General features: G+C 28.5%; 1 protein-coding gene across 1 annotated transcript; it reads left to right on the plus strand.

The window, feature by feature from the left end:
- The first annotated feature begins 5,205 nt into the window (after positions 1-5,205).
- LOC122518733 (ubiquitin carboxyl-terminal hydrolase 8-like) lies at positions 5,206-11,587 on the plus strand. The gene is made up of 12 exons (XM_043637792.1): positions 5,206-5,482; positions 5,699-5,967; positions 6,086-6,432; positions 6,660-7,533; positions 7,934-8,100; positions 8,194-8,329; positions 8,424-8,579; positions 9,614-9,850; positions 9,999-10,103; positions 10,198-10,410; positions 10,529-10,878; positions 10,950-11,587. The coding sequence occupies exons 2-12, from the start codon at positions 5,716-5,718 to the stop codon at positions 11,062-11,064; spliced, it is 2,952 nt and encodes a 983-aa protein (XP_043493727.1). The 5' UTR covers positions 5,206-5,482; positions 5,699-5,715; the 3' UTR covers positions 11,065-11,587.
- The last annotated feature ends 2,436 nt before the right edge of the window (positions 11,588-14,023 follow it).

Genomic DNA, 14,023 nt, shown 5'->3' on the forward strand with positions numbered 1-14,023 from the left:
ACATAAGTATAGGTAGCTCGTACACATACACTCATATATTTGATTTTCTTTATGTTATACTAATGTAATCTTTTTTTTTCTTTTTTAGGTACCGAGCATTAGAAGAGTCCAGCAGGAATACATATACTCTGTCTAACAATTGTGTTTACTCTTTTTTATCTTCATATTCATCGAGGTAAGCGTTATTCTTTTTTTTAAACCATACAGAAATGTATACAAAGAGTGAGAACGAAAGTGAGAGACAGAGAGAGAGAAAGAGGGTGAGAGAGAGAGAGAATAAGAAAACAAAAGATTCGATCTACAGGCAATAACGAATGTGTACGTATATTCCAGGAATTTCTTGAAGTGAGAACAGAAGAAACGAAGACAGCCGAAAACAAAACGAAGACAGCCGAACGTTTGACATGAAGGACGCGGTTACGCATTCATTCCAGATCGTTCCTTCAACGAGCTAACAATAAGATCTAACGACGTGACGTATTAAACTATTATATATATATATAACGTTATCGATTTTTATTAACAATTTTTACTGATATTAAATACTTTATATGTAATTTTATACAAGTAGTGAGATAAAGGCAATTAATATTGCTTGAATTTATATTGATTCTTTATGATAAAATATCTTTAAAAGTGTGCAATGCCTTCAGGAATGATTCACAGGATATATTGTTCTATAATCTTTTTAGTATGTTTCAGCTTTTCAGAGTTTTATTTAATTTTATTTTATTCATCGTCATCCTAAGGGTAGGATACCCATCCTGCAGTCATCAATGAAGACTAAAAGTAAGTATATTTTCCTGTTAAACGTTTCTATGTTAACTTTAATGGTTTTTTATTATAACGATGATATTAATTGTTCTTTTTCTTTTTCTGTTTCAGAACATCATTGCAATCGAGCGCGTAGGCAATGAGGTACTCGTGTGTTGCATCGTAAAAATAAAATACAAAAGAATCGGAAAATAAAGTCAGTGTTGATCGTCGCATGTTAAAGTTTCGTTTGCTCGGTTAAGAAACTCCGTAAGTTTCTTTTATTCGGTTTAAACGTGTGCTCATCGTCATCCTAAGGGTAGGATACCCATCGTGCATTCATCAATGAAGAATAAACGTAAGTCAATTTTTATATTAAACACTTTCTCAATAATTATAATAATTTTTTCTTACAACAATGATATTCATAATTTTGTTTTTATTTCTGTTTTAGATCGTCATGGGAATATTGCAGTGTTGGAAGTGTTTGTGAATTGTGTTTGTAAAGTGTTTCAAGTGTTCGTTCATTGCAATCGTGCGCGAAGCAATATACGGGAGTGTTGTATCGTTAAATAAATTAAAATCACGGATTAGAAGCACGTTCGTTCGTTAATTTCAATTCCGTCGCGTTCGCGAACTATTATTGAAATATATATTAAATTAACTGCGACCAAGGCAGTAATTGCATTAGAGTTTGTTCGAGTAAAGTTGTATTTTTATCTTTAAACAGTCGCACAGACTGTTCGCGTATTAGAATCAGTGCATCAATGAAGATTTTTCTATTTTAATTGACTGTGTGCAAAGCAGTCTTTGAATTAGTTGTGTAGAATCAGTGATCGGGCGTAAAACAAATTAAAATCAAACGCGAATTAGAATCAGTGTTGTTCGCCGTATAATAAAATTTCGGTTTCGCGATAAGAAACTCATCTATAGTTTCTTATTTTCGTTTATACCGCGTTTTTAGATTCACGCGAGGTGCATCGCCATGGTGCAATGAATTTCATCCCATTGGAATGCATTGTAAGTATCTATTTTTATTTACATTTTATTCGATTTTATTTTATATGATTTTGATTATATTGCAAATAACTTATCATTTTGTTCTATTTTATTTTACAGATATGACGACTGACTTTCTACCTTATCAAAGATGTGGGATGGATTCTTCGATGGATCTTCGATGGATCTTCGATGGATCTTCGATGGATCTTCGATGGATCTTCGATGGATCTTCGATGGATCTTCGATGGATCTTTGGTGGATCTTCGATGGATCTTCGATACTCGCATTCTACAATACTTGCTGCGAAGTAGGAGTGTTTTGGAGCCATCGTAGAACTTCTTATGCCGTGAGTTAAAATTTAAAGTCCCTCCGGTGCTCAATCATGTCGAGGATGAAAGGTCCTAATCGGCACGAGTTACTGGTTGTAATTATTTAAATAAATTAGTGACGAGCACATGAGTAATTCCTTTCTAGGAGTTACTCATGAAAATTGTATATTATATTGTATATTGTATTGTATATTTTATATTAGTTCAGGATAGGTTTTCTTGTCTCACCGGTTAAATTCATTTAATTAATAATGCAATTAATAAATGCACTTTCTTTTTATTACGTGTTTTGTTCGTGGTTAGTAGTGGTGAAATCGAGCATTTATTTACTCGTTTTTGTCCAGAAAAGCATGTAATAAATGTCTTACATGCATTGCTTCGTACTTAGTTTAGCTAATCGCGATTAATTGTAATATATCGATACTTCGATATTATAAATAAATGAGCAAGAAGACAAACTCATTCGCGACGGATAGATTCTAGCAGTTAAGTGGTGGCTCAAAGCCCAGTTCTTTTATTAGAACAGCCAACTTAATGAAAGGAGTCGTCCGAGGTTTTTAAATATATTAAAATATATTAAAAGATATTGAAAGATATTAAAAGTTAATATTTATCAAATAAATTGTAGAGTCCTTAGCCGCTTAGATAAATTTCTATAAAAATGTATTTATGTCTTATGTATATATGTGTTATTAATCATATTTTTTAGATCAGGATTTTCAGCTTCTAATATACTAATCTCCCGTTTCTCCCCCCTATACTTTCTGCGTTCTCATCTATGCGTGTGCCCAGGTGCTACTCGTATGGGTGAGAAACGGTTAGTATAGGTTTAGTTTTAAGTTTTTCCCCCTATTGGCGGCTGTCATTGTGCTAGTGATTGCACGTTGTACGTTGCACCTGTGTGTGCGTTTAGGTGTGTGCATTGTACATCGTTTCGCGACACGTAATACCGCGCTAATTATTTTTTTAAGTTATTGAATAAAAATAACTTGTAGAGTCACGTGTACGATACGAACTTTTTTTTTTTTAACAATCGTTTTGCATAGTAGAGTTACCGCATTTATTTGTGGAAACTTTGATATACTCGTATATTACTAGTATGCATATATACTAGTGTATACTTGTATTTTTGTTGCAGTTTTTTATGCAATAATCACTAGCCTTGGCAGACGATTACAGCATTGGTACGTACTCCCATAAGTTTAGAAAAAACGCGTTTGAACTAGGGTGTCGGAGGTGCCCCGGGGCATGCTCTCTAGTTTAGGCTTTTGCACCCTGGTGGTATGTGAGAGAATCGTGGAGTGGGTGGGTGGGTACGTATGTGTATTTGCTCTTTTTAAATACGGGTAATCGGCAGGCAGGTAGCATACTTGTTTGAGCGAATGTGAAAATTTTAATTTTAAGTAGGTAGGTCCCAGGAAAGGCACTAGGCTTACTTTCACTCCGGAGTGGAAATTTCGCCTCCTGGTTTATACAGAATTGTTGCAAAATTTTATCATCTCATTCTATTATGCTTGTTTTGTAAATTTATTTTGTGACTCTTCTGTAATCTTGAGTATGTATCATAATTTATAGAGGCATTTGCAACCACTTGGAAGATTCATTTCTTTTTCGATTCTATCTCGAACGAGATAGAGTCGAATCAAATTGGCAAAGCCTTTGATGAATTTGATACTTAGTTTTAAGTATTATGAGATTAGCACTTCGCACAATAGCGATTTTCTTTTATAATGAAAAATATTTGATATAGTTCAATATAACAAATGAATGAAATGAAAATATTGCAAGAAAATGCATTACATTTGTTGCATTATTTAATTTCAATTGAATTTTGTTATTTGATATTAAAAGTGCGACGTGTTATTAGGTCATCGAGGGAAATTATCTGCTTGGACGTTAGATTAAATGTGCTCGTGTAATATTATGCAATGAACTCTAAGTTCATCCATGGTTATACGAGCTTGAATATAATTAACATTAAATATAAATTAATTTTTTCATAATTCCATATTAGAATCATAAACGAAATAAAAGTTAATTTGCAAAAAAAGATATGAGATATCTTATCTTTCTTGCACGTTGAAAATGTCCAATGCAGTTTTCAGGGAAGAAGAAAGAAGAGGCTAAATGCCGAAGAGGCCCCCACTTAAATGTGGCTGAAGAGGGCAACTACATAGACTATTCAGTTATTTTCAAAGGTTCAACAAATAGTTAGAACTTTTCGAGAATAGCTCTCTAGTCATATTTTATATTTTATTATGTTACATTCTTGCTCGTCATTAATTTGTAGTTGTAATTGGAGATGATGGACCATTCCATCTCCTTGGGACACCAAATTTGTGTCTCTATCGTCTAAAAGATGCATATGTGTTTAGTTAGAGTCAGAAATATTACAATTTTTGTATTATTCAATTTTAAAGCTTAAATAACGTTCGGTAAATATTACAGTAATTTCTCTTTTCTTGTTTCGTCTTTAAAATTTTTTATTGTGATCGTATTTTATTAAATTTGCAATTTTTCTTTTCTATATAATGCATTTTAAAAGACTTTCATAATAATTAATAGATATTATTTTTTTTAGTAACGTAGTATTTTTACTTTTCCTATTTCTTTATATATTTTTATTTATTTTATGTAAATGTAAAATCACGCGTTTAAATTTAATTTCATTGCAACGGTAAATAGAGATTTGATAAAAATAAATAATGAATTTAATTGAAAAGTGCATCTGCGAATTGGACGATTCATATGTTAGGCTATTGTATCACTTGATTGAATGATTAATATAGTTTTCTTCTTGTTACAGGTGATCATCGTTGGATTTATCAACAAACCTCCGAGATTTATTTCTATTTGAACACCTTGTATTACTACTTTTTAAAATATATTTATAAATGCATTTCTGAAGGCACACACACATGTTTATACACTAAAAATTAATAAATTGAATTACTTAAAATTCTATTATAATTAATTTTTATATATTTTTGTAGATTGTCTTAAATTTTTTTTATATGTTTCCTATCAAAATGTTTAATTAATGAAAATATCCATTGAATACTTTTTGTATTCTTTTGTCAGTATCTCTGTTATTATTTCTCCTTCGGTAAAACAGATTCGCGGTATCTGTATGTATTAGAAATTTTTGTCCACTCTATACATGCAATATGGTTCGTGTATTTAAGTACGTACAATGTGACAGTTCTAACAATAGTATTATTCGTGCATTACTATTTTGAAAACTGGTGTAAAGTGAATTATAATATAAAATAGTTTAATGTTATTAGCATAAATGTTTTATAATATATGTAGATGTAAGTGAGAAACACGTTACATGCATTCATATGCGTGCTACTCTATTAAGTTATAATTTACAACGTGTAATTTTTGTCTTTGACGTAAGTAGTATACTCTGTCAATATAATTAATAATTATTAATAACATTAATTATTAGTTTACTAACAACATAATATTTCAATGAATATCATTTAGATTATAGGTTATAATTTATTTTTAACAATCTATCTTGATTACTCCTAATTTTGTTGGTTATAAAATCAATCAATCAGTACATTTACAAATCCGTATATTATATATGTATATGTATATTACAGAAAAAGAAACGTCAATCATGTCTAAGGCATTAAATTCACAATATAACAGTTTTGAACAATTAAAAGAAAAAGCATACGTTAACTATGCAGGGAAGAGCCTTTCCGATATATATACAAGGCTTCCGCAGATGTATAAGAAAGCTCAAGATAGTTTAGATGAAGGAGATAAAGCTACAGCATTTATATTTTTAACAAGATGGTTAAATGGTATGAAGTGGGTAAAAAGTAAGGATGTGAAGTTTGATGCACGGAAGAACAATGCTGATCAGGTTCGCGATGACATATATTTATTTTTATTTGATTTATTTTAAAGTAATATATTTTTCAAATATATAGTTGAGGAAAATAAAAACGGTTAATCTAAATATATTACTATCTTTATTATAGATAAAAAATGTTGAACAAATAATAAAAAGCTTAACGGAGCAATTAAAAGCGGAGCATAGTCAAAAATTAAAAAAAGCATTTCTGAATAGAGAGGATACCATAAATCAAATGGATTTAAATATTGTTCCTTCTAATGACATACCATTGGAGTTTCCAGAAACACCAACAGATGATCCGTTGAATACAGAAACAGAAGAATTTATATCTTGTAATCAGTTACATAAAATAATGCTAAAAGAAGATTTAAGATTTTTAATAATTGATGTTAGACTACGAACCGATTATGAAATGTCACAAATAGATACACCTAAATGTATAAACATTCCAGAAAATGAAATTATTGTAGGGTGAGTTTTAAATTATTTTAAATTAATACGCTCACTATACCATATTATATATCTGTGATGCATCGATTTTCATTAAAAGTTCAGCATCATATTTGTGATTGTCAGCATGACAAATAAGTTCTAGATTGTAATTGAAATCTTTTTTTCTTGGCATGTTAGCAAATGTATTAAATAAAATTGTGATATTCAAAAGAATAATATAAAGCTGTATTTGTATTATGTTTTAGTAAAACAGCAAGTCATTACGAAAAGAATCTTCCAAAACATACAGAATCCAAAACACTCTTTCGTAATCGAGGATCACGATATGTGGATACACTAGTTTTACTTGATTGGAAAACTAAGAAAGAGTCATTATTATCTTCTAGTCCTATAAATATATTTAAAGAGACACTACTAAATTGGGATCCAAGTAATAAATATAAAAGGATAGTAATATTGGATGGTGGTTATAACGAATGGTTATCGAGGTATCCTGCATGTACAACGAATCCTAAGATTTCCATTTCTCAGTCCGATGATGTGGATAATGATATTATGGATGATTTAGTGTTAGATAGTTATCCTATATTAACGGATAAAGATGACGAAAATACTATTAAAAGACAATCTCAAATTAAATCTAATACTATACAAGATAAGATCAATATGCAAAATCTTTTGGACGACAAACAATTACTTAACAATTTTGAAACTAAAATAAATAGCACTTCAATATTTCCAACATTGTCCAATAATAACATTAATTTGTCTATCCATTCATCATCTGGAAAAACTACTAGCATTTATAATAAATCTCCATATGATGAAATCATAAATCGAGAAAAAAATAGTCCTACCAAATTATTACAACATAATACAATAACTAAACCAATTATTGATAGAAGTAATAAACCTACTTCATTGAAAACATCTGATCCTAATTCAAAAGAAGTATTACGTTTGATGAAAGAGTTAAATGAATCTGGTAGAAAAATGGAAAAATTAGAACAAAAGATTTATGATACAGAAACTACTCTGTATAATCAAAATAAAAGTTTTAAGGAAGATACAACGATACATACAGATTTGGAATCAATGAATTCTGAACTTAACATATTGGTAAGAACATATGTATATATTTTTATTTATAAATTTCATAATAACTCTTTCAATACTATTCGTGATTATAGTCACCCATCATTTGATACTTGCTGTATACTATGATTAAACTTATCAAATATTATAGACTCACTATATTCTATCTGTGACTATAGTCACCAATAAATACTTATAATTTTTTAAATTTAAATATTTTAAAATACGTTACATTGTAATATTCCAATCTTAATCTACTTCACGTTAAAATTTATAATCGTGTCGTAACTGACCCATACTTGCAATACAAGTATTTATACAGAGGAAGTATAATTGCGAACAACATAACTGTATCAAAAGGGATAAATGAAGAATTATGTATTTAGTACCATATATTCTTAAATTGTAAATTTGTATGTTGTAGCAAACAGCTCATAATAAAAATGAGAAAGAGTTAAGCAAATATAAAGAAGTAGGTACGATTCAATATTCTAATGAAGATCAAGAAGAGAAAAGCAAGCTTGATTTTGATCTTCATAAAGTACGACAACGTTTGAAAGATATTAGTGGACGTCGAAAACGATTGCATGAGTAATCAATATTTTATATATAAACTATCTTTTCTTATATATATTATCATTATTATTCTAATATCTTATTAAACATTTTCTTTATTGTTAATAGAAGATCTATAGAAAAAGATCATAAAGATGTATTTATTAAACAAAATGACAAAGATGTTCATATGGAACCTCTTAAAACTGATAGTTCTATTAGTAGTGGTTTAGAACGTTCACATTCTAGTCCAAATTTAATGCAAGTAAGTCATATATTTATGACATATATTATGATCTAATATTTGTGCATTATTCTTAGTTTTTATATCAAATTTGTATCATCTATATTTGATGCAGATGAGAGATCATAAGGCACCGGAAGTAGACAGATCTTCTAAACCACAAATTTCTTCACAATACCAACATAGTTGTTTTAATAATGAGATTAATAGAATTCAACGATTTAATTGGGGAAGTCTTGAAGAAAAATTGACTCCCATTCATGGGAATGTAGTAAGTACTTTATTATTAACATTAGAAAAAAAGTAAAAGCTTTTTTTTTATGCTTGTTGATACAATTTATATATAGCTTGCTTTACAATTTCAATGCAAATACATTTTAATATATCATTTTTAATATAAACAATTGTAAAGTATGTGATTTCTTTTTCTTTTTTTTTTAAATTGTATTACTATAGTTTTTTTGAAAACTGTTATATAAACGCTATGACGTTTGATGTTTATACGATAAAAGGATTCAAGTGAAGTCACGTTTTGAATATAACTAAATTCTAAGCGTCCTAAGCAATTATCTGATTACAATGAAGTCTGTCGAAGCATTTTTCTTTTCTCACACGCACGCTTTCTATCCCCTTATATCTTTTCTATTCACGTAAATACGTTTATATGATGGTAGAGAAGAATAACAGTTTTTATTATATATTTCACTATATATCTTTATATTGTATTTATAAATATATATACATAATATATAGTAAAAGTTACTTGAGCAAGTATTTAATGTTTTTTATATATATAAAAGAATATATAATAAAGAATCGATCTATCTACAAATATGTATGTAAATATATATATATATATATATATATATAAACACGTGTAGGGTTTCTCAATCCAATCTGTTAGTTCACGCCGGTTACTATCAGTTATACACGTGACAGTGTTCAAATATGTACTGTTGTTCTTAATAATTTCTTACTTTTTCAAAATTGAATTTAATGATATTAATGAATTTGACAATTATTATCATGTGTTTTAAATAATAAAAATTCTTTACATTTGAGCACACTAATGTATAGTGTTTTGCATAAAGGGAAAATGTTACAATAATGGTTTATTTGCATGCAAAATTCAATCCACAACAAATTGTTAGTTATTTTAAAAAAGTAAGTATATTGTTTGAAACGACAAGTATATATTACAGTATTTTGTATAACACTTGATTTCAATTAGTGCATTATTATGATCTATTTAAAAATGTTCTATATATATATATATATTTATATTATTATTTTTTCTTTTAATAGCATCCAGGTATAACTGGTCTAAAGAATTTAGGTAATTCTTGTTATATGAATAGTATCATACAGTGCCTAAGTAATACACCAAAGTTATCAACATATTTCATCGATAATTTATATGCTGACGATTTAAATAGAAATAATGAGAACATTTCACAAACTCAAGTAGTAACAAATGTTGCTGAAGTAATAAAAGCACTTTGGACGGGACAATATAAAAGAATATCTCCACATTGTCTTAAGGTATTTTTTCTTCAATTTGTCCATTATAAATATTATAATTTAAATTTATAAGTAATTGCAACAAATATTTATTTTACAATAATCAATAGTCAATTTAGAATGAATTAATATGATAATATTAACAATGAAATTTTTTGTTTTGCGATAGGCTGCTATTGGACAATACAAAGTTCAATTTAATAGTTACGAACAACAAGATTCTCATGAATTTTTGACATTCCTTTTAGATTGGATGCATAGCGAACTTAAAAAGGTAATATTGTAAATAAAATATGCTTTAAATATCCTAGGAAATATATATTTTTTGAAGCATACTAATTGTAAGTCAATCTACCTTTCATTTACAGAAAATAAAAATACAAATTAATAATAAAATTACTACTGCTGAAAAGGAATGGGATAAAGCTATGGATTCTCAAGAATCAATTATTTCTGAATTATTTTTTGGACAATTAAGGTCGACTATTACTTGTAGTTCATGTCAAAAAGATAGCACAACGTATGAGACTTTTAATAGCTTGACTATGTCATTACCACATACAAATAGGTGTACATTGGATGTAAGATTAAAATATAACAAAGCAAAAACAATACTTATATATTTTTTAATTAAGTTTCGGTGATTATTATTTTTATATATGTAATATATTTTTTTTAAATTCGATTTCATACTTCTAGGATTGCATACAAAGATTTGTAACGGGACAGAAAGTAATTGGGTGGAAATGTCCTAAATGTCAAGCACCACGCGAAGCAACAAAAAAGTTTGACTTTATAAAACTTGCACCTATCATTGTGATACACTTAAATCGTTTCGCTGAAAGCGGTGGATGGCTTGAGAAAAGAAATACTACGGTTGATTTTCCATTAAAAGAATTTAATTTAAAACCATATCTTATTACGGACCATGATGCACCTATAAACAATGCACGCTTTTGTACTTATAATTTATATGCCATGTCCAATCATTATGGAACAATGGAAGGTGGTCATTATACTGCGTTTTGCAAAAATAATATTCAAAATAAGTAAGTTTTAAAAAATGATTGTATTCTTGTTCTTCGATATGTTGGAGATTTTAATTATTTTGGTTTTTTAGATGGTATAAATACGATGATCAAACTGTGACAGAAGTATCACCAAGTCAAGTAAAATCTCAGAATAATAGTGCCTATTTACTTTTTTATACATCCTTATCGAATACATATATTTAGTATAAGGATAGGAAATTAGTTGTACAAAAAGTTTCGCTTTTTGCTTTCTTTTGTTTGAAAAAGAAAAGAAATATCTTTTGGTTATGTAAATTTTTATTTTATATGATAAGTTAAAAAAACAGATGAAATTTTATATACATATATGGTATGTATTTACAAAGAGATCTTTGCGAACAAGCTTATATCATTTTGCAAGAACGTAAAAAAAAAGCTTTAGTGGTGCTGGAGTTATTATAAATATTGTAAATAAGTAGTGACAAAAAAATATATTTTAATTATTTTATATTGTGATAAGTATACATCCAAAAATGCAATATTATGTAGTGGTGGATCTTTATATTGTTGCATATTTAAGAAATTATTTTTTTTGTTCTTTGGCTTGAATCATTTTGTGCCATGTGTCCCACCGATGGTACATATTAAACTTTCCAATTAGTTCTTGTGTATCATCAATGGTACACGCTTACATATTTATTTTATTCGTCAAAACATCAAAGGGTTTGAATGAAAAGTCAAGCAAAAATGTCATGGCACGGAACACGTTAATTATGAAAAAATAATTTATTAATTTTATTGCATTCGAGAGAGAGAGAGAGAGATAGAGTTTGTATGAAAAATATAAGCGCGGAATATGTTACAGTATTTATATAATATAAATTAATAATCATTGTTTTATTTTTGTTTTGTTAGTAATATTAAATTTTCATATTAGTATGCAAGTATTAAGACACAAAAGTAAATTAACAACAGTAAAAATATTATTGTCTTGATAAAATAAAACGAACATCATATAGAAAGATGATAATTATGTTTTTGAATACAAATTATATATATAATTTGATAATATATTTGATATAATAGTATAGTGCTCTAGCTTGAAAAAAGAATATTAAAAATGAATGTTTTTTTACCATTGCACTAAAAATAATGTTTAGTTAATGCATAATTTGCAAACTGCCTATTTTCCTTAATGTTAAATGTTGCTGTAAACTATTTCATTCATATATATATATATATATAGAAAATACAATGACTTAATATAGTATTATTTTGCAGCAATGTATACACAATGATTGAAAGTGAACAATCTTTAGAATAATATTAAAATATGATATAATTAAATTATATTTAGTTCCTAATAGGATTATGTATTATTATAAAATATAACATTCTTGAAAATATATAATTATTATTATACACAGCAATTATATATATATGTATATGTATAGAATAGCAAATGAACGAAAGATCAGATGTATTTAATGTGACGTTTGCATTTTATCTCTGATTATATATATATACGTATGTTTCATTTAGTTTATAATTAAAAGTCTCGTTTTATATTATCATTAGAAAAAAAAAAGCATGAGAAAAGACGTAGTAGTAAAATAATAGAAATAGTCAGATAGCGTTAATAACATTGCTAACGTGTATTTCGATATAGATCCCCCTGTAAATGCCTTAATCAAAAACTTTTTACCGTTCTTCTTAGCGTAACTCTCGTTAAGACAATTTATATTTTATCCTTTAATACAGGAGACAGGAAACTGAATTGCCCGGGTTTGTTCTCCCTTTTCTGCTGGCACCCTCCTTCGTCATAGGAGCAGCTCGAACCTCTTGCCAACTTTTTTCATATTCCAATTAGAATATTTCTCGTTGATTTAAAGCCCTTCTTTTTTTTTTTTAGTGCAAATATTAACGGCTTAACACAACAATAAATTCACGATGTCAATGCTTTGGGATTTTTCATCGAATGCGATCGTCGTAAGGAAATCAAAGTTATAATATAAGGGAGAGAAAAAAAAGAAAAATTAGAGAAGGAAAAAAAAGAAAGGGGGAGAAAGAGAGAGAAAGAAAATCTAAGGATCGGCAAATCTCCTCCCCCGCCCCCCTTTCCACCTACCCCAACCTACACACATATATATACATATATATATATATATATACGTATGCTAACTTTACGAGTCGTAGAAACTCTCGTAACATTAATCACCGTTAGTTATTCGAAATCAATAACGCTCGTAAAAATGTCTACTCTCTGTTTACGAGCTATTCCTTTTCACTTTATATCGTTCTGAGACCTGGCTGAAATTATTTCTAATTTAATTGCGCCACGATATCCGAGAGTTCTCAATATAAGAGATATCCGAGTGCATACTCTCGGGAAGAATGAGAAGAATGACGTATCCTCATTTCTATTGAGGATGGATTTATAAGAATGATGTGATAATAAAGGATACGGAGAAAAGATACGGATATTCTCGATCTAGATCTTAATCTTTTATTATTATCTATATATATATATATATATATATAATACTTACCTTAAATCTTAGTAGATTAAATGCAACGATTGCGAAAGTAGAAAAATAAGATATATTACTATGATTAAAAGAAAAAATTCAGTGTGAAAGCTGAGAGAGAATGAATAAATTATTTGAGAAAAGAAAAACAAAAAACAAGAAATATATTTCTTTTTTTCTGTAATAATTTTGAATATAATTGGTGATTGGTTTAAAAAAAAAAAAAGAAAAGAGGTCACGGCTGTTTTATGAGAACACAACAACAGATATACACTAATACAACAAGATAGACGATTAAGAAGCTGTATTTTGTTGATCGACAAATAATTGCATACAGGAGGCACACGACGCGTATGCTTAATGATAGATCGTGTTAACTTTATGCGATACAAACAGAGGTAGAAAGGCTAATGCTGCCAGAGATACGCGAATACGATAGTACAATTATCATAATGTATAGGCCATTTATTAAATTGGAGAATATAATACACAAGCGGTAGATAACACGTATGTATAATTTATACAATGCTTTTATCCCCCCTCCCCCTTCCCCACCCCCTCCTCATCTTCCCCCTCCCCCTTCTTTCACATTTTATACAGATTGTCTCTCTACCGTTAATTAACAATAATTTATCTAATACTGTACAGTAATTGTT

The sequence above is a fragment of the Polistes fuscatus genome, unplaced genomic scaffold (assembly GCF_010416935.1).
Source record: "Polistes fuscatus isolate 324 unplaced genomic scaffold, CU_Pfus_HIC Scaffold26, whole genome shotgun sequence".
NCBI lineage: Eukaryota > Metazoa > Arthropoda > Insecta > Hymenoptera > Vespidae > Polistes > Polistes fuscatus.